General features: G+C 32.3%; 1 protein-coding gene across 2 annotated transcripts in view; it reads right to left on the bottom strand.

Moving 5' to 3' along the window:
- Positions 1-960: 960 nt before the first annotated feature.
- LOC145293846 (pyruvate dehydrogenase E1 component subunit beta, mitochondrial-like) overlaps positions 961-24,917 on the bottom strand; it is a 74,632-nt gene continuing 50,675 nt past the window's right edge. For both annotated transcript variants that reach the window (XM_080140526.1, XM_080140527.1), the window contains 7 exons: positions 22,603-22,665; positions 19,551-19,595; positions 18,334-18,511; positions 13,966-14,076; positions 4,062-4,153; positions 3,453-3,594; positions 961-1,286 (listed from right to left, as the gene is read on the bottom strand). In XM_080140526.1, coding sequence (XP_079996652.1) covers positions 1,141-1,286; positions 3,453-3,594; positions 4,062-4,153; positions 13,966-14,076; positions 18,334-18,511; positions 19,551-19,595; positions 22,603-22,665 — 777 coding nt within the window. In that variant the 3' untranslated portion in view covers positions 961-1,140. The remainder of the gene's footprint in view (positions 1,287-3,452; positions 3,595-4,061; positions 4,154-13,965; positions 14,077-18,333; positions 18,512-19,550; positions 19,596-22,602; positions 22,666-24,917) is intronic.

Below are 24,917 nucleotides of genomic sequence, written 5' to 3'. Positions count from 1 at the left end.
ATCAATCTAGAGAGGAGGGAGTAATTTCCACACTTATTTTGAGTAAAACTAAAAAAAAAAAAAAGTGATAGACTGTAAGTGTGTAGTTTTATCATTTCAGATATTTTCTGAAATAGATAAGTCAGGTTCTGTAATCAAAAAGGTTTAATTTCCATAAATGCTTGCTTTAGAAGAAGAGTAATTTGAAGAGAAAAGGGGAAATTAAGTTTTTCTTCAAATTACGCTTTATTCAATTTGAATAAATTTGTTGATACAGACATAAGTTCAGTAAAATTGTCTTTGTAGAAATGCAAAAAAAAAAAAAAAAAATTTGGCAATTTTCAGTAACCAAGTCAGATCTTTTTCAAATGTGGAGTTTGTAAAGATTAATTTCTTTATTCACTCGTGGCAGATTTATGAGATCAGATTCTGATATTTTGAATTCTAAAAGAAAGTTTAATACACAAAACAAGTCAGACAAGTTGATGTTGGGTTTTGGAATTTCAGCCTTCCATACAACAGAACTGAAATCATTGAGCAATAAGATTCGTTGAAGAAATATTAGACTACCTCACAAAAAAAAAAAAAAAAAAGTTGGACCTAGGCAATTGCTCCTTTTGCCTTTTTTTTTTTTTTTTTTTTTTTAGCATAAAATTATAATCTTTTAAAAACTTTTGTTCATTCCAAACAAACATACTGCCACTGAAACATAAGAGATCCACCATGATGGAGGTAAATGTTTGTTCACATAATTTGTGCCGAGTTATTTAACGTTAAAACAATACCTATTATATACAGCTGATTGAATACAAGCTTCAAGGAGGGAGTTTATACCTTTGTGAATAGTAGCCATGCGCAAAATTTAACGCAGCCAATCTAAAACGCCCGTTCAATTTTATAGTACACAATGGTATCAATTATGCTAATCATGCATCCCTAGAAGGGGAGGGTTAAACAAAATAAAAAAACACATTTTCGCAATAAATGTTAATGTTTCTAGTTTGAAAACTTAAACAAGAAGCATTTAATGAGATTTGTGTCATAAATATTAAGTATCTAAACCATTTTGTTCAGGTCGGTTTTTTTCTTTGTTAGAAAACTTCAAAACAAAAAGTTTGTTCTTTTCATGAATTTTTAAAAGTCTTTCATATTTTTGCTCTATTATAGATTCAAGCATTTTTTAACAGATTTCACTATATTGAATTGTTGCGGGAGAGCCTTTTCTTCCAAAACCTTAGCATACGGCATTGGTACATCTGCTCCTGTTACACGCATAATAGGAGAATCCAAATAGTTAAAGGCTGGACCTGAAAAAGTAAAGATTTTATATAATCTTTAAAAACTAAAATAACTTCACTGTATCTTAATTTTTTATTCATTTGCATATTTTTAAACTTAGAACAGCTTTTATTGAATTTAAAGAGTTATCTCCCCCTTTTAAGGGGGATTATTGAAAAAGGTTTCGCATTAGTAGTCATTTCACACTGCCAGCATTTAGTATCTACTTGGCTACCAACTTTCACATGGGCAGCAGGTGTTATTCAACACTTAGTTTAATTTTCGACTTCGTAGAGGAATAGCACAGGATCAAGGCAGTACATTTTAGAGTATATGCATGCCATAACGCTCTTCTGGGAGCAAACTTTCATTTTTGCCTTTAAAAAAAAAAAAAAAAGAAAAAAGTTTCTTGAACAAGAGCGTGCAGTCCAGGATTACACCATGGTACATATGGTCAGTGTCAATTTATATATTCCAGACCACCATGTTTAAAGGCCGGTTTACCTCTTGGATTTTTGTGGATTAGTCATCAATTAGAGAGAAAGAAAAAATAAAATTAAAAAAGAAAGTTAGACTCAAAATCAAAGTAAGCAGACAGTTTGCCTTTTTTGTTATTGTCATAGTCAGCTAACATACTTCCTAACTTCTGTTGTGGCAGCTACCGGAAGCGGTGGCAAGGCAAATCAATTCCTTCACTTTTATTGTTCTTCAGTATTTTTATTGTGAAGTGATTTATTGAAATAATATATAAGAAAAGATTGAAAAATATACAATAAAAATTAACATTATACAAATAAGAACAACAATCTTTATTTGCATTTTTAATAAAATTAAAAATAAGTTTTTATTTTATTTGAAATTTTATAAGAAATTTATGTTTATGAAAGTATAAAAATAAAATATCAAATATATAATATTCCCAAAATAGTTTAAGATTTTAGTGTTTTCAATAATTCTTTAAGCAAAAATAAAACTAAATTTCAATTAATTAAAATAAAGACTGAAAACCATTTCAATGATTATTAAATTAAAAAAACTGAAATCACAAAAGTAAAAAAGTACATGCACAGGGGAGATATAGGCAGGAGAATGAGGAGAAAAAAAGCGGAGGAACTGATTTGCCTTGTCACCACTTCCAGTAGCAACCATGCCAGAAGTACGTTAGCTGACTAACCGTTTTTTTTTTTTTTTGCAAACCATGCAGCAGATGAAGAACTGATTGTCTATGTAAAGCCAAATGTATTGATAGAATGTTGGCATTTCACTACAATAAAAGTTATGAGAAACTTTATTAATTTTTGAAGGAGAGGGCATCTTCAAATGGTTTTTACAACATGGAATCAATAAAAAGAATGGAGCCTAACGCGACAAAGTTATATGTAAAGATAAACTTTACAAGTATAATTTTATTCTGGTTCTTACTAGTGCTATAATTTGTTTCTTAACTATATTTCAGCCAGTCTTCAGCTACTGCCAGGATCTGCAATAATGGATTTTTATCTTGACAGGACTTGGTGTTAAAATTGGCTTTACAAAAATCATTGTGCAGAATGTATAGCTATTTCATTGGCTTTCCTCTGTTACTTCCTAGCATCTTCAAATTTTAAAAGTGCATTCTGCCACTCCATCTTGCCCTCAAAGGCACAATGCCAGAGCTCCGGTTGGACAGTATAACGCCAGAGAAATTCAGTGGAGCATTTTTAGTTTCTATGATTGTCAGCAAACACTATCAGTGCCCCTCCCCCCAAAGTTTTAGGATGGTACGTTTAAAAAAAGTTGTTCACCAAAAGTTGTCAGAACTGTAATCAAAGTATGGCAGACAAAAGCTTGCCATATTTAGAGTTCGTCTACAGACAGTTTTAGGAATAGCAGGGAGTTTTGCGACAATTTACGGAAAGTCTGTGACAGTGGAGGACAGTTTAAAGTTGAACGCAGCCTCAACAAAAGATTAAGATGCGGACATTAGCATTTAGAAGGGCGATGGTGTATCACACACTCACAAACTGATATTTACAGAATGTCGAAGTTTGTGTTTTCTGTATTTTCTCTGCCAATGTTTATTAATATTTGAACTCTTGCTCACTTCATCGGTATTCGATAAATATGCAAGCCTGTGGTGTTTTCCAATATTCAATATTGTTGAAGATTTACATCAGCATGCGCACAAAAAAAAAAAAAAAAAATTTTTTTCTTACTTTCAACAACCCTTGCACAAATCTCTGCACCAATTCCACAGTGCGGCCATCCACCCTCAACAGTAACCAAATGATTGGTTTTCATCACTGAATTTACAATAGCTTCTTCGTCCAGGGGGCGGATTGAACGCAAATTGATGACCTGAAATGTAATTATAAAGGTGAAAGGCAAAGTCATTTTTAAGAGGATTAAGATTGGGAAGGAGGATTATTTACAATGCACACACGCATGTCTTGTCGAAACAATAACTGGCATTCATTCGTATCCAACATCATTGTTCTATGGCAAGTTAGAGTATCGAGTATAAAAGTGCATGTGAATGATTTGATTGAAGGGAAGTTAGATAAACAGGATAGAATTGAAAGAAAAAATATTTGGAGAAAAGTGGTCAAGAAATTGTTCAAATGAGACCAGCATAAAAAGGAATAGAATTTGGACAAAACGAAAATGATAACTTTTGAAATATGAAAAGATTTTACCTTTTCAGCTAATCACATATTGCAACAGGACTAAAGAAATACAAAATTAAGACTTAACTCATAATCAATGTTGTGTAGGAATAGGGGAGGGGGTGGGGGAAGAATTTAAAAAATTCTATTGTATTTTACCTCACATTCAACTCCAAGAGTGGCCAATTCCTGAGCTGCTTCTAAACATGTACCAACTGTTTTGGAAAACGACACCAACGTTACATGATTCCCTAGACACAAAAAGAAAAGAATGGTTTAAGGAAACAAGTCATTTACAACAATTACTTCGGGGGGGGGGGTGTGTGAAAGAATTGATAATGTGTATAGTACTAGCAGGGTGCCTGGCATTGCCCGGTCATAAAATATGCTTAAATATGATATTTTGATTAATGCAGATTTTGTATTATATCATATCGGACCCAATATATAGTAATAATTTAAAAAGTAAAAACAATGACTCATGCGCCACAACCAAGAATTGAAACCAAAACGTTCAGCTTCGGATTTATTTTTGCCTCTGCTGTTAATAACTGAGCTATGAAGACACGTTTGCTGCAAAGCTAAAAATGAAAACATGAACCAATAACTACTATGTTATGCATGCCTATTCGTAATGCCGGCATTCTACCTTCACCTAGAAAGGTTTTTTTTTTTGTTTGTTTTTGTTTATCTTCACTTTTCTACTGATTTTCTCCAGGCTAAAACCCAAATATAAAGTTTCACATGCATTCAAATACCTTATATATGAAGTTTCATATTTGTAGACCCCCCCCCCCAAAAAAAAAAAAAAAACTCTAGGAGTTTGTTAGGCAAAATTTTATTAAACAAAAATATATATGTAGACATAAATATATGGAAAGAGTTTCGCATTCACTATAAACTTCATATGCAAATATTACACAAGTATAAATCATGTGGAATATCTGCATGAATATAATTATACATAATAGTTAAGTAAAGATGATCATCCCATCAGAAAACCGAAAAAACTATTAGGGAATAAATTAAAATGAATGTATAAAAGAATATGCAAATTAGCTAGATCTTTTGCAGATGAATGCATTTCAACAGCCCATATAAGAAAGTTGTATTTTCTTTTTAAATATTAAAAAGAAAAAAAAAGTGTGTGTGTGGGGGGGGGTTTAATATGTATATAGATAAACACCAAAAAATTATAGGAGTATAGATTCTGCCTGTTCCTTTTAGTCCATATGTTATTTAAAAAAAAAAAAAAAAAAAAAAAAAAAAAAACTTTTTTTCTTAACCAGTTTTTTTTAAACGAGTTAAAATAACCAGACTTTCCAATTTGATAAAAGTTCCATTATAGCATATTTATTATGGGGTGGAGCTGGAATGCTCGAACATTCTAGCTCGAGGTAGATAAAGGCAAAAAGTATCCATACATGGGAGGGGAGACTATCTTCAAGTACTATCCTAAGCTGGGAATGGGGCAACGGACTTATATTAAGTAGATATTAATAAGTCCTTTTCATTTTTTTTTTTTTTTTTAAAAATGGAGAGTAGATAATGCATGTGGATGTGTTATCGGCATCTTCAGTAACTCTCGCTTCTCCTTTTTTGTCCATTCCTCATTTCCAAGGAGTGATTTTTCTGACAAAGGGTGAAGAAAAAGCTGCTTTCCAGGTCGATAGTACTTTGTGAACAGTAGCCTGAGATGTCGGAAAATTTCTGTTTCTATGTCTATCCTTGTGGTCATGTCACTAGTAAGGGTGCTGGAGGTAAATGTTTCATCTGGGTTGACGTTATCTGCCTGATAGTCAGGGACCCGAACCTTGGATTAACCACTAAGGAGGCTGTCCTATCAGCAGGTGCAAAGTACCGGGGTTGCTGTATTGCCATTTGGTGAATGGATTCTGGACCATACAATAGTTTCTGGTAGGGTCTCTCGATGCCATACTAGTGGGTAATTGTTACGGCTTTAGCTTACGTGCTACAGAAAAAAAAAAAAAAAAATTGTCTTTTTCTCTCTTACTTTCCCTCTTTGTCCTGCTCTAACCAAGTCTATCGACCTTCTCCACAAATCCCAAAACCTCAACATGACAAATCTCCCCCCCCCCAAAAAAAAACGAATAAACCTAGAACCCCATCCTCCAACGTAGACCCCCTACTACCAGGTCTCCAACATCAGGGGTCTATGTTCCAACTTTCCAGAGGTTGGAACACAATTACTGGAGACGAAACCGGACATATTTTCTAAGTGAAACTGGCATCGGGCCAACCACTTCCCTGGACGAATTCATAATTAAAGGATACTAACTTAACACCTAAATCTGAACCCCAAGATCGCCATCGGCATGGAATATGTGCCTACATTAAAGATGGCTTTCCATGTGGTAGGGATATAATTTACCTTATATGTGCTTCCGGGTTGCACTAGCTTACACCACTGCATTTATATTTGCCTTCTATCGCCCCCCACAACAGTGGGGTTACTATCTTTAAGAGTATATCTGAGAAAATTGACCACATCCTGTCTGCTCATCCTTCTGCTAACATTCACATTTGCGGTGACTTCAATGTCCATAATGTGGAATGGCTGACCCACTCAAATAAGACCGATGACGAGGGGAGGTTTTCTCATGATTTTGCCACTGCCTATGACCTCACTCAGATTTTTCACGAACCCACCTGTGTGCCTGATACTACCAGTCAGTATGCAAGCCTTCTAGACCTTTTCCTCACAACTTCCCCTGAGCTATCTTCATGTTCCATTTTATCTCCTCTGGGATCCTCCGACCACTCCGTTGTAGCAGTTAAGATAAAAATGAAATGTAATGTCTTCAGACATACCTCTCCACCGTACTGTATATCGATATTCTATGGCTGACTGGGATAGCTTCCGTACATTCATATCATTTCTACCTCTGGGTTCCATGTTTCAAAAGGATGTGTCCTCTATAGTATCAGACCTGACCAAATGGTTAATTGAAGGCATAGACCGATTCATACCATCCAAAAAATTCCAACAAAAACCTAACAGCCAGCCATGGTTCTTCCCAGAATGTGCTGCTGCCATTGCGCACAGAAATCACTTTTTCCATAGCTACCAACATAATAGATGTACTGAGACTAAAGCTGCTTTCAAGACTGCCAGCAGCTGCTGTAAAAGAGTAATAAAAAAATGCAAGAGAGCTATATGCTCAGTCTGTTAAATCCAAAGTAGCTGAGCAGCGGCTTGGTTCCTACCAGTTTCGGCAAATAGCAAACAGGATCCTGAACAGAAGCGTGCGTTCTATCCCAACCAATGGACCAGAGGTCATCTAATCAGCATCAGACAAGGCCAGACTATTTGTCAAGAACTATGCAGCTAATTCTACCCTATGCAACGAAGGCCATCAACTCTCCGTATTTCCTCAATATGCTATGCAACATACAAATATCTGTGCGTGAGGTCGCCAAGCTAATCAAGAACCTTGATTCCAGTAAAGCAACTGGTCCTGACGGCATTCCAGTTATACTGCTGAAAAAGCTCCAGGCAGAACTTGCTCCCATACTTACAAAACTGTTTAAGCGTTGCCTTAAGGAGAAGTGCTTTCCAACACTCTAGAAAACCTCATCAGTATGCTCTCTATTTTAGAATTCAGGTGATAATTCATCTCCCTCTCAATACAGACCAATAAGTCTCCTGAGTAAGTTGTTGGAATCCATATTAAATAAAGAAGTAGTCAACCACCTCAGCAGAAACAACCTTCTTAGTGACATGCAATATGGTTTCCGCTCTGCAAGATCTACAGCAGATGTTCTAACGGTTATATCTCATAGGATTAGTGAATCTCTTGACAAAGGCTTCCTTTCCAGATCAATTGCTCTTTACATATCGAAGGCCTTCGATAAGGTATGGGATAAGGGCCTACTTCACAAGATTTCCAACTACGGTATAACTGGAAATGTTTTCTCAATCATCAAATCATTTCTCTCCGACACGTTCATAAGAGTAGTGGTTGATGGACAGAAATCAGAGGCCCACAGTATTAATGCTGGAGTCCTTCAGGGGGTTCATCCTGGGCCCAACTCTCTTCCTGATCTACATCAATGATCTCCCAAAACAAATACTTAAATCATTCGTTGACATCTATGCTGATGACACGACCATCTATGGCAACAAAGTTCTTTCTAATTCTCTCTCCTCTGATCTTGAGCACGTGGTACAATGGGGGAAGAGGTAACTGGTCACTTTTAATGCATCCAAAACCAAGCTTCTATCTTTACATCATAAACGCTCTGATCCCCATCTGGCATCAATTGAAACGGATGGCTCTCGTCTTGGGGAGGCTCCATGTTTTGACAAGCTTCTGGGATTGACCTTTACTCCTGATCTTAAATGGAATACATACATCAGGTCTGTTGCCAAGGACGCTGGGAAAATGATGGGATCCTTCTACCGCTCCAGAAGATATTTCACTACTGATGCAATTCTCTATCTGTATAAAAGCCAAGGATGGAGTACTGCTGCCACATATGGGCAGGAGCTGCTAAAAACAGCCTATCCTACCTTGACAGAGTACAAAATAGACCTCGTAGCTTAGTGGGGGATTCCCTTTTCTCTTCCCTGCAGCCTCTCTCCCACAGAAGAGACGTTGCGAGCCGTTCTTTGTTTTATCGCTATTTCCATGGCAAGTGCTCGTCTGAGCTCCAATCTCGTCTTTCCTCGCCAATCTTTCACGAGAAACACCCGTCTGGCTGAAACTACTGTCAATAATTTTCCCCACTCTTTATCTGTGCCTAAATCCAAACGTAGATTCCATGAGCAGAGCTTCTTTCCCAGAAGTGCACGACTGTGAAACTCCTCCGTTTGCCTGTTTCCCACCTGACTACAACTTGGATTTCTTCAAGTCCAACATAAACAAATTCCTGACAAATCGCCCCCCCCCCCTTAAGTAAGACACTATCAAATCTCCAATACTAATGATTACTACAATACTATCTCATGGATTACTGGACATGCAATAACCCTTATCCCTGAGTGGCCCCTGGGCCTTGATAAGTTTTGACCTCCATGTAAAAAAACTCATATTTGCTGTGTTATTGGTTTTTCTGTCCAAAACTCATTTTTTGCCCTATCCAGAAAAATAGCTTTACTGTTGATTAAATATATATCTCATTGTATGAAATTTCCACTGCTTGTGCGAGTTAGTCGTATTCAACGATGTTTCTTATTTTAGATGTTATTCTTTATCATGAATGCTATAACCTCCAACTTTCCTCAGGTGCATTTCGCTGAACTTGAGAATCAGAATCGAATTTCAAATGGAAACCTTTAACTCATGGGTTAACTCGTTCTTTGTTCTGTCAGCCATGACAGTAAACATCTTAATTGTATAACTAGTATCATTCAAACTGAATACTGAACCTTCAACCTCGAGAAGACTATCACTTAAAAGCGATTATTACTTAGCACTGTTAGCTTTGCAGTAAAAAATTCATCAGTTCAACAAAACACACCTAGAGAAGGTTAGACGTTACATTGATCAAAACATTGAGAATAAAATCCAAAATGAGAATAGCAATCTAAATAATCCATGTAATACTCATGTTGTCTTTCTTTCAAAACTTATCTAATGTCCATAATATTTAAACAATTACAAACAAACCCTGACAGTCTACTTAAGAAATCGGAACTCAAAACATTTCGTAATTAGTAAATTAGATAAAACCTGAACTGAATAGGTATTTGACTAAAAATATTGCCTATTGATTTAATATTTTTTATATGAAAACAAACTGTAAAGTCTATAATAATGTGAACTTGGATATGCCAGGTTCAAATCCAGTCAGTTCCATAGCATGATGTGCATTTATACATGTTGGTAACATTTATGTGACTTCTTAGAATATTAGGGAAACTAATGTCAATAGCAGAATCAAACTGATTTTATATTTATCTCAGAAGGGTGATCACACCTGACGCAATCCTCTACCTGTACAATAGGCAAATACAGCATAAAATGGTGTACTGTTGAGGAGTCGCTTGAAACACTACCCTGCCTTGACGGAGTCCAAAATTGACTTTGAAAGCTGGTAATTTGATGTCCTTTTCTCCTCAAACTGTCCCCACAGAAAAGATGTTGCAAACCAGGCTTTGCTTTGTTATTTTCATGGCAGGTGCTCATCTGTGCTCCAGTATATGCTCCCCCCCCCCCATGCAAAAAAATAAAAATAAAATTCATCCAGTTACAACCACTATCAACAACTCCCCCCCCCCCCCATCTGTGCTTAAATTTAATTGAAAGTTCAATGAACAAAGCTTCTTTCCTAGAACTGGTCGGCTGATTCATCTTTAAGTCCAATGTAAGCAAATTTTTATTGAGCTGTCCCCTTAAATAATCAAGTTCTACTCCATTTCTATCACCATACATGCATTAACACTTATCAAGGCCCAAAGGCCACTCCAGGATAAGTGGTGACTTCCTGTTAAAATTTTTTTTTTTTTAAATTGATGGAAGACATAAAGTCAAACCGATAATTCCAAAAGTTTCGATCAAGACTCTTAGTAGGTATCCCAAACTAGCCAAGTTTAGGATGCGAAAACTGGTAAATAAAGTTAAATTTCCCTTAGCTTCAACTTGCGATATCTCATTTATTTTTTGGGTTATTTTGATAAAGTTTTGATTTAAATAAAATTTAATCTTTTTGCTTTATAGATATATAATTCTTTTTCTTGTGTCTTTAATAGTTTTTTTTCCAGGTTACTTCAAGTTATGTCACTAATTTTGGTGAACACGGCTTTATTTTTTTTTATTTTTATACAAAAAAAAGTTGTTTAAATTTGATGCACTCGGTATTGTGAGTCTCTAGATATAAAAAAAATAGTACCATTTAAAGAAAAAAAATGTCACTTATCAACATGGTGAGCTTAAAAAAGGGTTTTAAGTTGTTTTTCACAAAAAAAAAAAACAAACAAAAAAAAATCCAACTTGAAAACTTCAGTGAAAGAAATATGAAAGAAATTCAATTGAAAAACTTGTGAAAATCGCACCGTTTTGGTCATAAATCAAGGAGCGCCACTAATAAAAGTGACTGTACCTACACAGAAATTTACAACTTAATGCCAAGTGACCGAAGTATCACGAAAATCAACTGTCAGCATGACCCAACGAAAATGTAAGCAAACAATTTGTTTCACTAGATACATATATCAAAGTTCTTAAGAGAGTTTGTTTTTGTTTATTTAAAAGTTATAGAAAGTTATTGTTTAAAATAATATTTTAGTGCGACAAGTGCGTCAAATAAAATAAATGAAAATTTACCATTTAAAAAATAATGTCAGTTGTTTATTTTCTACATCTTCTTCAAACTTTCATATATTCTTTGCTTTATCTTCTTTCGGTTGGATAAACTTCAGCATTGTTAAATTATTTTTTCAAAATTAAACTGGGTACATTTAAAAAAAAAAAAAAATTTTTCAGTTGCGTGTAATTGATGGAAAAATTTTTTCATTTTAAAAAATGCACCTCATTTTTTGTTTACTTATTTCTCTTATGTTCTGTCGGGCGTTTTTGATATATCTAACATTTTGTTAAATTATTTCTTTTATTAGACTGTACAGTTACATTACTTTAAAAAAAAAATTAAAATATAGCTAAGTTTTAAATTATGTGGAACAAGTCAAGTGTAAGTAAATAAAATTAATTTCACGTAAAAATGTGCATTTTTTTTGTTTATGTTCTATCGGGCGTTTTTGATAAATTTGAAGATTTTGTTAAATTATTTTTTAATTACACTGTACATTACTTAAAAAATAATAACTGGAAATATAATTAAGTTATGTGCATGTGGTGCATAAATGAAAAAATTAATTTCACTGCAAAAATAATTTTTTTTTTTGTTTATTTAATAATTTCCGAGATGGTACTTCTACAGTTTATCGCCGAAAATGGAGACGCCATCTTTTTTTCCGTGCACCTGTCATTAAAATCCGAGGGAAAAATCAGTATTTTAAACTATGACCGAAAAAATTAAACTAGATATTAATTACTTCCGGAAAGAACTATGAAAAAAAGTAAATAAAGAAAGTGAAAGAGAACATATCCGTAATTATTTAATTGGAAATGTTTCGATTTAATTAATGAAAACGGAATGTTTTTCATGAAACATTTTTATTATCAAAAACAGAAAATGAAAATTGTCTAAACTGGGTGAGCGCTGTTTGAAAACCAAAACATTTACTGTATAAAAATTTATCAAAATATAATTGTAAAAACATTTACTGAAAAGTTTGCGCAAGAAAATATAATTTTAATAAACCAATTTTGTAATAAAACAACATTGGATTTTTATAAAATAGTTTAGGCGTCAAAATCAACACCAGTGGAAATAAAGTTCAACTGAAAGCTGCTCTCTCTCTGACTACTTGAGAAGAAATCAAGTTAATTCATTTCCACCTCCAAAGCAACAAAAATCCCTTAGTGAATCTGCTGAACATTCAGATAACTCTTGCAGTTGCTATGAAGAACCATCTCAGGATATCTTCAGTTATGAGCATCAAGGACAATTGGTTGCTGTCTACTATGACACCAACTTTTACATTGGCCAAGTCATTGAGGTTATATCTGCATCAAGTGCCATAATAAAATTTTTATCGCAAACCGAATGTGGAAAAGATTTTTTTCGATGGTCTTTGTCAGATGACATTGCACAGGTAGAGTCAGCATTTGTTTACAGATGAGATTTTGAGGTAATGGCAGTTTCAAGTGATGGTAGGATTTGGAGTGTTCTTGATATCTACCATAGCAGAAGCTTATGAAAGAATTCTCAGAGAAAATCAATAAGGAAAGGAATTGTAGTAAGACCTCTGCCTATGAAATATCTTACTTGTTTACTTGTCTTTTAAATTGAAAGTTTTTCAATGCTTCAAAAAAAAAAAAAAAAAAAAAAAAAAAATGACTTGTGACGTTTTGTATAACAAATTTCTAAATCTTATCATCGTCAGTTCGTTTTTTGGCGAGTTTAAATCCCCAAAGTAAAAATATTTCTGTGGCAAAAAGTTTTCTTATTAGAAACAAGGCAAACATTTTTTTTTTAATTTCTCACCCCAAAATTAGTAAAGTTGCAAAGTTTTAAGCTTCTACCTTTAATGGTTACATTTTTACAGCAATTTCAGTAATGTATACTTTTGACTCATTTTTTTTTTTTTTTTAAACCCTTTTTTGCACTTTTTACGAAATTGTCTGTTCGACTGCTTTTACATGGTCCACAATTGAGTTGTTTTATCAATTTATAATTAAAAGAAAAAATGATCTTGATCTCTAATGTGTTATGAATCATACTAAGAAGATTCAATACATTAACTATTAATTAATAAAATTGATATGAACAGTCAAAGTTGCATTTCCATGTCATATTTGCACTTTTTCCCTCCCCGTTGGTAGTGGGATTTTACGTAGTGTTTAGGTTGGTTCCATCTAATAATTATTGCTTTCATTAGTATTAATTTTCATTTACCACAAGATGAGATTACATTTATAAGGATTTTTCACTTGTTAATAGCTTACATTTTTAGTTATATACTATGAAATTTGGCTTCTGGACCATAATAGCAAATTTTCAACTTTCTGACAAACTTTGAACAATCATAACTTGATGGCTAATTGAACTACCAAAATAAATTTGTTACTTTTGTTTATGGTTTACAAAAATCTATATGACCACAATTTTTTTTTTTTTTTTTTTTTTTTAGATATAATGAAAATAAAATTTTAGTTTGGGATACCTATTCTTAGAATTTCAATACATGTAACTACAACTCATTTAAAAATCTTCCAATATTTAGGCCATGTTTACTCTTCAGAGATTAAAAAATATGACTGATGCTTGGCATTCTTAGAGTTCAAAAACCTCCACACTAATTTAATGTCTTAATTTCTTTTTTAAAACCATGGAAAAAAAGCAAAACAAAATAAATATTTGCATAATTTCAGCAGTATAAAAGTTCAAATGGGTTCAAAAAGCAAAAAAATGTTTGGAGAAACATTGAGATGAACATAAAAAAAAAAACACTAGTAAACACAGCCGTCACACTTACCAGATCTTTCAATCTTGGCTTTACCGATGGGGATAACAAAATCAGGAGAAAGAGCTTCATCGGACATTTCAAATGATATTCCGTACATCAGTTCATTTTCTAAACAGACAACTACAAAACAAAAGGAAAAATAGTTTAATAAATGACAAAAATCAGTTTAGAAAAGACTCGATTTCATTTTGAAAGAATTTACAGATTTCCTTTAGTTTGCACAACTTTTATTAAAGAGAAGAATTTGGAAAGGATTTGATATACTGCTAAGTGGAAAAAGTAAACTACAAAGCAATCAAATCTAACTTGTATGTGTAGCTTATATTTAATTTTTATGGAAAGATTGTCAATAAGAGTTATTGTTTATTATTTGTAATAAAAATTACAACCAATAATCATTAGAAAATCCAGTGATCCCTCACTCTAAAACCTAAAATATTTTATGGATATTTTCTATATCCAAATCTTTCTTTTATATTCTATCTTGGCCAATGTAGGTTGGTTTGTTTTATGGCATAGCAACCCTTTTTATGTTATTTAATGCCGAATCCAGTTATTTTGAAGAAAAATTCTTTAATAGAATATATTTTTTTTTTCAAGTCAGTTTCTATTTAACCCATAGTTAGGACCAGGTACCACTACTCTGGGTCACAGTGGACCTGGGAGCAATGGCAATTAGAGGGTGACTCCACACTCTCCAAAGCCCGCAAGCTGGGGTCTCACCTTTGGATATAGTTTAAGGTTATATCCAGGACATGGGCAATGTAGGAACATGGGTTCTGCTAACCTTTTTTTTTTTTTTTTAAATTAAAGTTCACTTTAAATTACTTATCCAACTCCTCCTAAACATTTAAGGACTAGAAGACAAAGAACCATTTCTTTAAACAATTATAAGGATATTTCCAACCATCAATTGACATTGGAATAAATAATCCCAGATACTACCAAACTTGCTACCAAGAAAACTTCTCACCCTTGCTAGGTGGGGGAGGAGGAAGTGCCTTTAAAATTTCAGAACCATCCTATTCTGATGGAGTTTATATTATATGCATTAAATTCCTTGGAAATTTAAATGGTAGTTCCAAATCTCCGATAACCTTTATTATGCCGAATATCTAAGTGCTCCTCTTAAAACTTCAAGTACATATATTTAATTTTTGTTGAGTTATTTTAAAAATCAATTTAATGAATGTTTGAATTGTTTAGTTGGGAAGGTATAAGACTAAAAACATTGAATGTATGGCTTTCATTCTAACCTATGCTATTATTTTTAAGTAAAATTACATGAAATAATTTTTTTTCCTTTTTTAATGTAATAAAATTAAAGAGATTTTGGAATGTTGGTGACATTTCTAGTACTGGGAGTCACCAGATTACCTTGCCATCAGACACTGCCATTGTTAAAATCTGCTACGTCATGTAAACAGGCGGAGCCTTTGGGAAACAGTCAGACGATTGAAATCGGTCAATCAATTTTACCCTTTTCGGGTAATGCGTAGGTGTGTGTGTGGGAAAGAGACTTGCTAGCGAAAAATAGGAAATAGGAAATTCTCACTTCTGAAAGCAGCAGCAAAGATGAAAGAAATCTCCTGTGGTTTACGTCACCAAGGGAAAGCATCATAGATTGTCTCGCTTTCAAAAACCTATAATGCCTGGCAGACAGGAAATAACAGTTTGAACTTGAGTTGTGAAATGAATCAACCATTTTTTTTTTTTTTTTTTTTTTTTTTTTTACATGGGTGTCACCACTTATCAAGGCCCAGAGGCCACTCAAGGATAAGGGTTAATAGGTATATATACATTAATCATTGTGATTTTAGCATAGTAAACAGTGGGAATTTTGTAACTTGGATTACTTAGGGGGACGATTCAATTAGAACTTGTTCACATTGGACTTTTTCTATTTTTTTTTTTTTTCATAGGTATCAACACATTATCAAGGCCAAGAGGCGACTCAAGGATAAGGGTTAAAGAGTGTACAGTAGAAATTGGACAATATAATAATCATTAGTAATGAAAATTTGTTAAATTTGATAACTTATATGGAACGGCTCATCAAGAACTTATTTACGTTAGACTTGAAGATAACCATATTGTAGTCAGCCGGAAAGCAGGAAAACGGAAGACAATTCCACAGGCGTGCAGTTCTAAGACAAGGATTTATACATGTGAACTTTCCTACACTCAAGTTTTGAGTGCAAGTTTTGAGTGCTATCTCACGGAAGCAATGAAGATGAATGGAAAGATATTTTATCTCACATAGAGATAAAATTATGAATTCGGTGCAGCTCGAGTTGGAAGTATGCATCTCCCCACGAGGGCACCTTACAACACAAGGTCGTCATGTTTTTGCAAGCTGTAGATATCTTAGAAAAAAAAAAAAAAAAAAAAAAAGATAATGTAGTAATAATTCTTCTAATGCACTGACCTCCAAAAAAGGGAAAGTCCGTTCTGTTTGTTGTCAATACACAGGGGCCGGGAGAGGAAGACAAAGCGGTTGGTGGAATTGGTTTTATGGGAAAGAGGGTGAGACTAACCGTGAGAATTCTCAAGATTTGAGAGCAATAAAAGACCAAACTCGGATGGATAGGCGGCTGTGCTTTTGCTCGAGTTGAGAAAATGGTTAGAGGAGAGGAAAGTCCTCCCCTAAAAGAAAGTTCTAGCTTAAAGTGAAAAACAAAGTGAGGCTGGAGGACCCAGCAGTTTTCAGATAAAAAAAAAAAAGGAAAATATAAGAAAAAGCATCATGGATGGCATGAGGTCATCATATGTGAATTAATCTTCCTTGTATAGATTTAACCCCAATGGAAAGGTCAGTGAGGAGTTCATTTTTATTCTATTTCCGACATGAAATCTCTCCTAAATATCTTATGTGGTTTTCTTGTTTAACAGCTACCAAGACAAACTGCAATGACTTTGAAATTGGCGCATTCATGTGCATTTGAACAATTTGAACTTCGCCTCACTTTAATCTTCATGTTCTGACTGAGTAATTCTCATGCTCAATAACTTCTCTTCCTTCCTTGTGGTCATAAGATTCAAAACATGGCTACTTTTTGCTTGGGGGGGGAGGAGTCATAAAAAAAAAACAATTTCTTGATCAAATTCTGTAAAATATTTTTTCAGAGAACTTAATTCCATAACGGATACATACAATATAATTTTTTTGCAATGTTTTCATTTTTTAAGGTCATGATTAAACTGTACAAGTACTGATATTTGTCAGGATGCTGTCGCTTAATGCCTACATCTGGCAAAACCCCTTAGCTAAGACTGACATCTCATCAGACTGTTTATATTTTCTCTTCAATAGTCAATATCTGCCAAATATATCTACTCTCTACTGGAAATAAGAGACATTTTTCTCAGCTTACTTCTACATATGTCCATGTTCTTTCTCATATTTCAAAATTCTTTACCTTGACTCTCCTCCCAGCTTTTCATGGTTAACTATTAAGAGCATCACTTTGTGAAGTTAAATGGATCAGTCATATTTTTATTCATCTCCTAGCTTATCTCTCTCGGTGGTCCTGGTTATTCTTTTTAGATAGATGAAGCGGAGGGGGGGGGGACTTGAATGGAATGTATATCTTATTGATTATTAAAGTGATTATTATGTGAAACTATCAGGGGTCCTAGGTCATGTCCAAAAATAGTGAGAGATAAAATAGAAAGCTGTGGTGGGTTCTGATAACATATGACCATCAAATCTATATATCCATAAAAGTGAGAATGTGTGTGTGTGTGTAAGAGAGGACACTTCTCAACCTATATACTCAACGAATGTTTGATCTACAGACTTTAATTTTGGTATATAGCATATTCAGACATGTGAAAAACGTAATCATTTTTATCCAGAAAATGGGGTGTTAAGAGATCAAAATTGAAAATTTGGGTCATTGGATTTTTATCTGTTAACTGCTTCATGAATGCGCATGCACTGTTGTGAAACACAACAGGTTCCTTATGTCAAGAATAAAGAGGCTTGAAAACACTTAAGAGTTAAGTTGATCTAATGGTTATCGTACTCGACTCATTGTACATTACATCAAACTAAAAATGAATACAATAATCTATGTTGAAACAAACAATTTTTAAAAAATTCACTATATAATATTTGAAAAATTGTTTTTCAAATTACATTTTTTGAAAAAATACAACTTTGTTCAAACTAACTTATTTTTTGAAATTCTTAAATGAACAAATCTGATGTTGCTCAGTTTTCTTTTTCATTTTTTGTTATTGATTTGTTATTTTAGTTGACCTTGTTAAAGTCTTTAATCTTTAAGAGTTCTGCTTTGTTAAAATTCAATCTTTCATAGTTTTAAAAATATGATATTAGTGCAGAATTTTAGAAGCAACAGGACAAGAACTGACCTGGATTAGGATCTCTGATTGCTGCCTTGAGAAGTCCTTTGGCGTCTTCGGAAGAGTAAGGAGATACAACTTTGAGACCAGGACAATGGCTATACCAGGCAGCAAAACACTGAGAATGCTGTGCACCGACGCCAGCAGCTGCACCATTTGGACCCCGGAACACAATTGGAACATTCACCTGCACAACAAAAGATTATGAAATCACAAATCCGATAGAATTGAAAATTAAATTTTGTCAACATTCCAGTCATAGTATTACAAATGGCTCTTATCCTTCACAAGTTATTCAATTGCCATATAAAAGAGAAATGCCTTTTATTTCCTTAAACTAGTGGATCAGGCTGATCAGTATTTAAAAATGCCTCTCCCATACACATTAGGTCAACCATTCAGCTCAAGTTAGATTGAGTGAATAAGGAAAAATTGGATCTCTGTCCCTTTTTGCTAGATATATCTTCCCACTCCTTCCTCTCCAACTATAGATTAAATAGTATTACTATTTTTACTGATATTCCTTTTCTTTTATAATATATATATATGCATACACAAATACAACTATTCCAAAGATCACTTAATTTTATTTTCTTTGACTGTTAAGCAAAAAAGGATACAAGCGAGTGATAGTTTAGAAAACAAGAGATAGGGAGCTTAAACACTATACAGTGACAAGAAGGACAAGGGTGATAGCAAGTGATCTCTCTTACTGCTTTTCTGTCTAAGTTAATTGCAAATTATGGCTAGCTAGAACGCTAATTTAACAATTTAAAGCCAAAATTTACCAGTTGTTTTATGTAAAAAGAAACATTTGAAGTTTGTGCCAACATTTTTTGGTATGTAATAAAAGATTAAAAAAAAAAATGAGGAAATCGTATTGCTGCTATATGTATAGCTGTGAAAACAGTATGCATCAAAAAGGGACAATTTTAAAATATTCGTTGAAGGAAATAACAAAACTAACAGCACCATATTCCCCTATGAAAGCAGATAAAATTTACAAAACACCAGAATTTAGTTTGCAGTTTCAACTATTTTGAAGATTTTTACATCTGAAGTAGAGTCCAATGCAATAAATTACTATACAGTTTGAGTAATATTTTTTAGCAAATTACAAAAATTAACCTAGAAAGAAAAAAAAGAAATGGCTTAGTGCCTGTATTATTTTTTTTTTATAAATACGACTAAGTTTGTGCAATTAAAAGATGAATACAAAAACTTACGCTTCCTGCCGACATGTAAAAGGTTTTTGCTGCAGAGTTGATAATCTGAGAAAAAAAAAAAGTGTTTTTACCGCTTAATTCAGTTTAACACTCATACAAAAGATATTTAAACATCAAAAAGCACTATAGTCAGCCTTTCTCCTTCAAAATTCTGACTATTAACATGTCTGTCAAAAACTTAAGTGAAATTTTTTTTATTAAAATATCACTATCTTTTGAATTGTGAGGAAAAGAAAATTTTATGTAAAATTAATATTGCTTTTTTGATAAACTGATACCAAATTATTTGACCAAAAAACAGCCAACAAAATAAGTTTTTAATTTAATTTTTACTTTTACTAATATGTAAATTTTTCTAGGCCAAAAGCCACTTGAGGATAAGGGTTAACAAGATTAAATGTTAACTTTTATAAATAAAAAGAGGATCATTAATTAAAAGTGAAGTGTAGAATGGACGTTAGGTTTACTTTTGACTTAACTGGTTTCCTTTATTGTTTTTTAGTCTTTACACTATAAGAAATGTTTTTGACAAAATAGAATTGCTATTTTAGAGGTTGGAATCTATCCATATACTTATCGTTGGCTAATTTTTTACCTTGAAGTGGTATTTTTTAAAATTTTTTGTAGCTTATATCAAGCAGTTTCATGCCACTATAAAAAAATAAATAAATAAAAAAAAATAAGTAACAAGTTAATTTAAATTACTCAAGATTTTTTTTTTTTAACTTGTATATCAAGTTTTGAATTGCGATGAAAAAATTATAAAGAAAATACTGTGGATAGGTATTGAACTGACTTTTGCATGCCAGTCAATAAAATAAAAATGTACAAAACTATCTTGGATACTAGTTAGGGATTATTTCAGATTTACTTTTTTGACATCTTAAAACCATGAACTGCATCACAGCGACCATGACAGGAACTGCTAGGAAATTAAAACATGCAGAACTTAATTTAATGATAAAAAATTGAAAAATAAATTTTTAAAAATGTTAACATCTTTTGTATGTTTTTTTTTTTTTTTAAATAAAAAGATCATGATTAATTTTTTAATTATAATGCATTAGTAAAAAAAACAAACTAAAATAACTAATATTACATAAGAAAATGCAAAAGGATAAACTCCTTTTCTCTGGTTTAGTCTTAATGATAAATGTCCATTACAAACACTTCTAACGAGAGGTGATACTGTGAAATTGCAGTATAGTATAAAGCGAAGTGCATTTAATTATATACTAGGAGGTCACCCGGCATTGTAGGATCATAAAATATGCTTAAGATGATATTTGAATTTATGCGAATTTCATATTATAGAGCAAATTCTCCATTGATTATCATATGGTTCCCAATATATATAAGTAAGCATATTTAGAAGATAGTCAATTTACTCCTGCCAAGTTCAACTGTTTTTAATGTTAACCCCTTAGCAGCTATTTTTACAGATTAAACACCAAATTGAAAGTGTTTGTGATGTCCAAATCAGCAATATATATATATATATATATATATAAAATTATAAAACTCAAATGATCTTGTAATGGGTGTTGTAACCCCACATCCGGTTTATGACTTCCGGTTGCGCATAAGTACAAAAACCCATAACAGCATAAACAAATAAACACAAATCGCTACTTTTGCAGAATTTAACCTGCACATTGAAATATTAAGTTGTCACAGTCAAAATGAAATTTTCCACTGTCCAGTAATGTCAGCAGGTCACTGATGAAGAGCAAAAATAAAATGTTAATGCAATAACACTTCCCTGCGACACCCTATATATAACAGTCAGATTCTTCCTCTTGTAACCTAAATGTTTTATTTGGAGATATTTGGTTGGGTGGCTTTTGTTTAATATATTAGCATTGCCCGGTCATAAAATATGCTTAACTATGATATTCTGATTAATGCAGATTTTGTATTTATTATATCGGATCCAATATATAGTAATGATTTAAAAAAAAAAAAAAAAAGACTTGTACGCCACCACCGAGAATCGAAACCTAAATGTTTAGCTTACAATTTATTTTTTCCTCTGCCGTTAATAACTGGGCTATAAAAACATGTTTGCTGCAAGGCTAAAAATTAAAACATTGACCAATAGCTACTATATTATGCATGTATATTTGTAATGTCTGTGTTCGACCTTCACCTGGCAATTTTTTTTTTTTTTTTTTTTTTTTTAATTTTCACGGGCCAAAACTCAAATATAATAAATAAGTTTTGGATAGGTTCAAATACCTTATCTATGAAGTTTCACATCTTAAGACGAAAAACTGACAGTTTGGTAGGCAAATTTAAAATATATACGCATACATAAATATATATGGAAAGAGTTGTGTTTACTATAACCTTTTTATGCAAATATTACGCAAGTATAAATCATGTAGAATATCTGCATTAATATAATTACACATAATAGTTAACTAAAGATGATCATCCCATGATAAAAACCGAAAAACCTAATAGGGAATTAATTAAAATAAATGTTTAAAAGAATATGCAAATAAGCTAGATCTTTTGCTAGTGAATGTAATTCCATAACACATAACTTGTATTTTCTTTTTAATAATAAAAGGGTTTTTAATATGAATAACAATATAAAAAAAATTAGAGTATATATATATATATATATATATATATATATATATATATATAGTGGAGATTCTGATGATTGTAGAATCTCTATTGTCAGATTGTTATTGATAAATGCAAGGCATTCATTGAAGAAAAAAATAGTTTGTATTTATTGTATTATATTTTTTATATTTAATAATTAATGGCATGCAAACACAGGAACAGACTAACCTGCTGTGGAAATCACAATATATTGCTATTTCCAGAGTTAGCTTCCTCTAACCATCAAAAATAAGCTTTTAATAATATAAGTCAACATATTTCAATCAATATTTTATTATTTAATTTAACCTCATCTCTTATTTAATCCCACCCCACATACATCTCACTTTCATTATTTGACCCTAATTGATAGTCATCAAATTTAAGTTTGGAGCTTCTCTAATAACAAAACTTAAAATTCTGAAAATTTTCTTACTTGATCAATTGCTTGCATAGAAAAATTGAATGTCATGAATTCACAGATTGGTTTTAATCCAGCCTGAAAAAAAATAAAAATAAAAATAAATAAATAAAAAAACTTTTTTTTACCTTTGTTATAATAAAATGGAGGGTTTTTTTTTTCCTTTTTTTTAAAATTTATTTATAAAGTCAAATATTTATAAAGTCAGTGAATGAAAACATTTTTTTTCCCTAACTTCTGGATGAAACAATTAGTAAGAACTGAAAAAGCAAATAGCAAGTCAGACAACTCCTACTACTCAAAATGAATTTGGAAGGAAATCTTCCACTCTAAATTTTAAGTCAAAGTGGGTGGGTTTGTTTTAGTTAATTAGAAGTTATAAAAATTTTATATATATGAAAAATTAAATCACTGAAGTAATTCTGATTTTATATTAATAAAAGTTTTTGATGGAAGGGTGTAGACTAGTCAACAATATTAAATGTTGTACTAACATATCATATACATTGAGAATATGAAATAAACTGAACTGATATTCAAGATTGTAGTAATATAATTTGAATATTTATAAACAAATCACACAGGACAATATTGTGTGCTTACATGCACACGAATAAAAGTATTTTGGAGTTATGCAGTGTTCATTTTAATAGTGCTCACTCAATACATTAGAGCATAATAATATAGGAATGAAAAAATAAAAATAAATAAAAAATGGAGTACATCTGGGAAGGAGCTGCTCAGAGTACTATCTCATTTTGAAGTTGTGAGTCACTTATTTTCAAAACAAATGTTCATCTGAGCTTCAAATCTATGGTCCCAACCTTTCAAACTTTCATTAAAAAAAACTTGTCTAGCTTCAACCACTATCAACAACTTCCCCAACTATCTGTATCTAAATCTAAATGCAAATTCCATGAACAAAGCTTCTATCCTCGAATTACTGGCATGCTTTCCCGCCGAGTACAACATAGTCATTTTCAAGTCCAATGCAAACAAGTTCTTGTTAGCCGTCCCCTTTAATAATCAAACTATACCCAATTTCCACCACTAACGATCACTATGCTGTTGTCGCAGTGACTTCCATACACTTATTACCCTTGAGTAGCCTTTGGACCTTGATAAATGGTAGCGTAGCATCGGACTTTTGTTAGATTCTGACAATTACAGCAGACATTAAAAGCGATTGCAGAACATTAAAAATATCTAAGCTATTCCACTGTTTCGGCATACTGAAATTTTCGGTTCTTTCAGAAGAATAAAATCAATGTTTGATTGTATTTTTTTTTTTTTTTTTTAGTAATAAACGAGTTTTCAAAGTATTCGATTGATCCAAAGATAATGCTGCTTTTTGACGTTCAACTTCATGTCAAAAAAAAACATTTTTGCACCAACCTAATATCTTTATGGGGAAAATTGATTTGAGAAAGTGTCTTTCCAACGTCAATGATACAATAAAAGTAAATGAGAATCAGAGACAAATTCTTTAATGTTTGCAGATAAACTATTTCCAAATGAGTTATTTTGCTATGGATTTGTGTTTTCAGTATCAGCTGCTGTAAAATTGACGATTTTAAGCAGTTGAAATCCAGAGTTAGGATTCAATTTTTGGTTGTTTATTAAAATATTTTCTAAAAAATCTTGAGAAATCACCATCTTTTTGATTTTTCTTCAAATTTTTTTTTTTTTTTTGTACAGTGAAAAGTTGTTTTATCCCATTAGTCATTTGAAATGATGAGTAGTATTTGTGAGTTTTTAAGGACAAAATATAAAGAATGGACTTGAAAAAAAAAAAAAAAAAAAAAAAAAACGCTTGTGTGTGTATATCCACAAATTATGTATTTACAACTGCAAAATTACTTTATAATGAGAACATAATGTGTAGCTGCTGAGCAACATGTCCAATTCAAAATGCTTACTGGTTTTGAATGTAAGGAACATAAGCCTCCTAAAAATTTGTGTTTTTCTTTGTTATTGTAGTGAAATTCGAAAATTGAAATATTCAATTTCAAGTCAAACCAATGGTATGGACTGAATTTTCATGACACATTAATGAAAATATGCAAAATTATGACAATAAGGTAGAAAATTAAAACAGTTTCTGAAAACAATTAACAAAAATTACGTTTTGCTAAGTTGACCAGTTTTCAGAAAAGATTTACTTCCCTTTTGTTACAAATAGATACTTTTTTTTTTTTTTTTGTAAAACAAAGTTTTCACTAAATTTCTACCTTATCGTTTTTCATAGTTTTTGGATATGTTTATTACAGTGACATGACAATTCAGTAGATACCATTGGTTTCATTTGAAATTCAATATCTCAGTTATCG

The sequence above is a fragment of the Euprymna scolopes genome, chromosome 15, assembly GCF_053919585.1.
Source record: "Euprymna scolopes isolate OS-2025 chromosome 15, ASM5391958v1, whole genome shotgun sequence".
Classification (NCBI taxonomy): Eukaryota; Metazoa; Mollusca; class Cephalopoda; order Sepiida; family Sepiolidae; genus Euprymna; species Euprymna scolopes.
The sequence above is the reverse complement of the archived record's forward strand: the minus strand, read 5'-3'. Positions and strand labels throughout refer to the sequence as shown.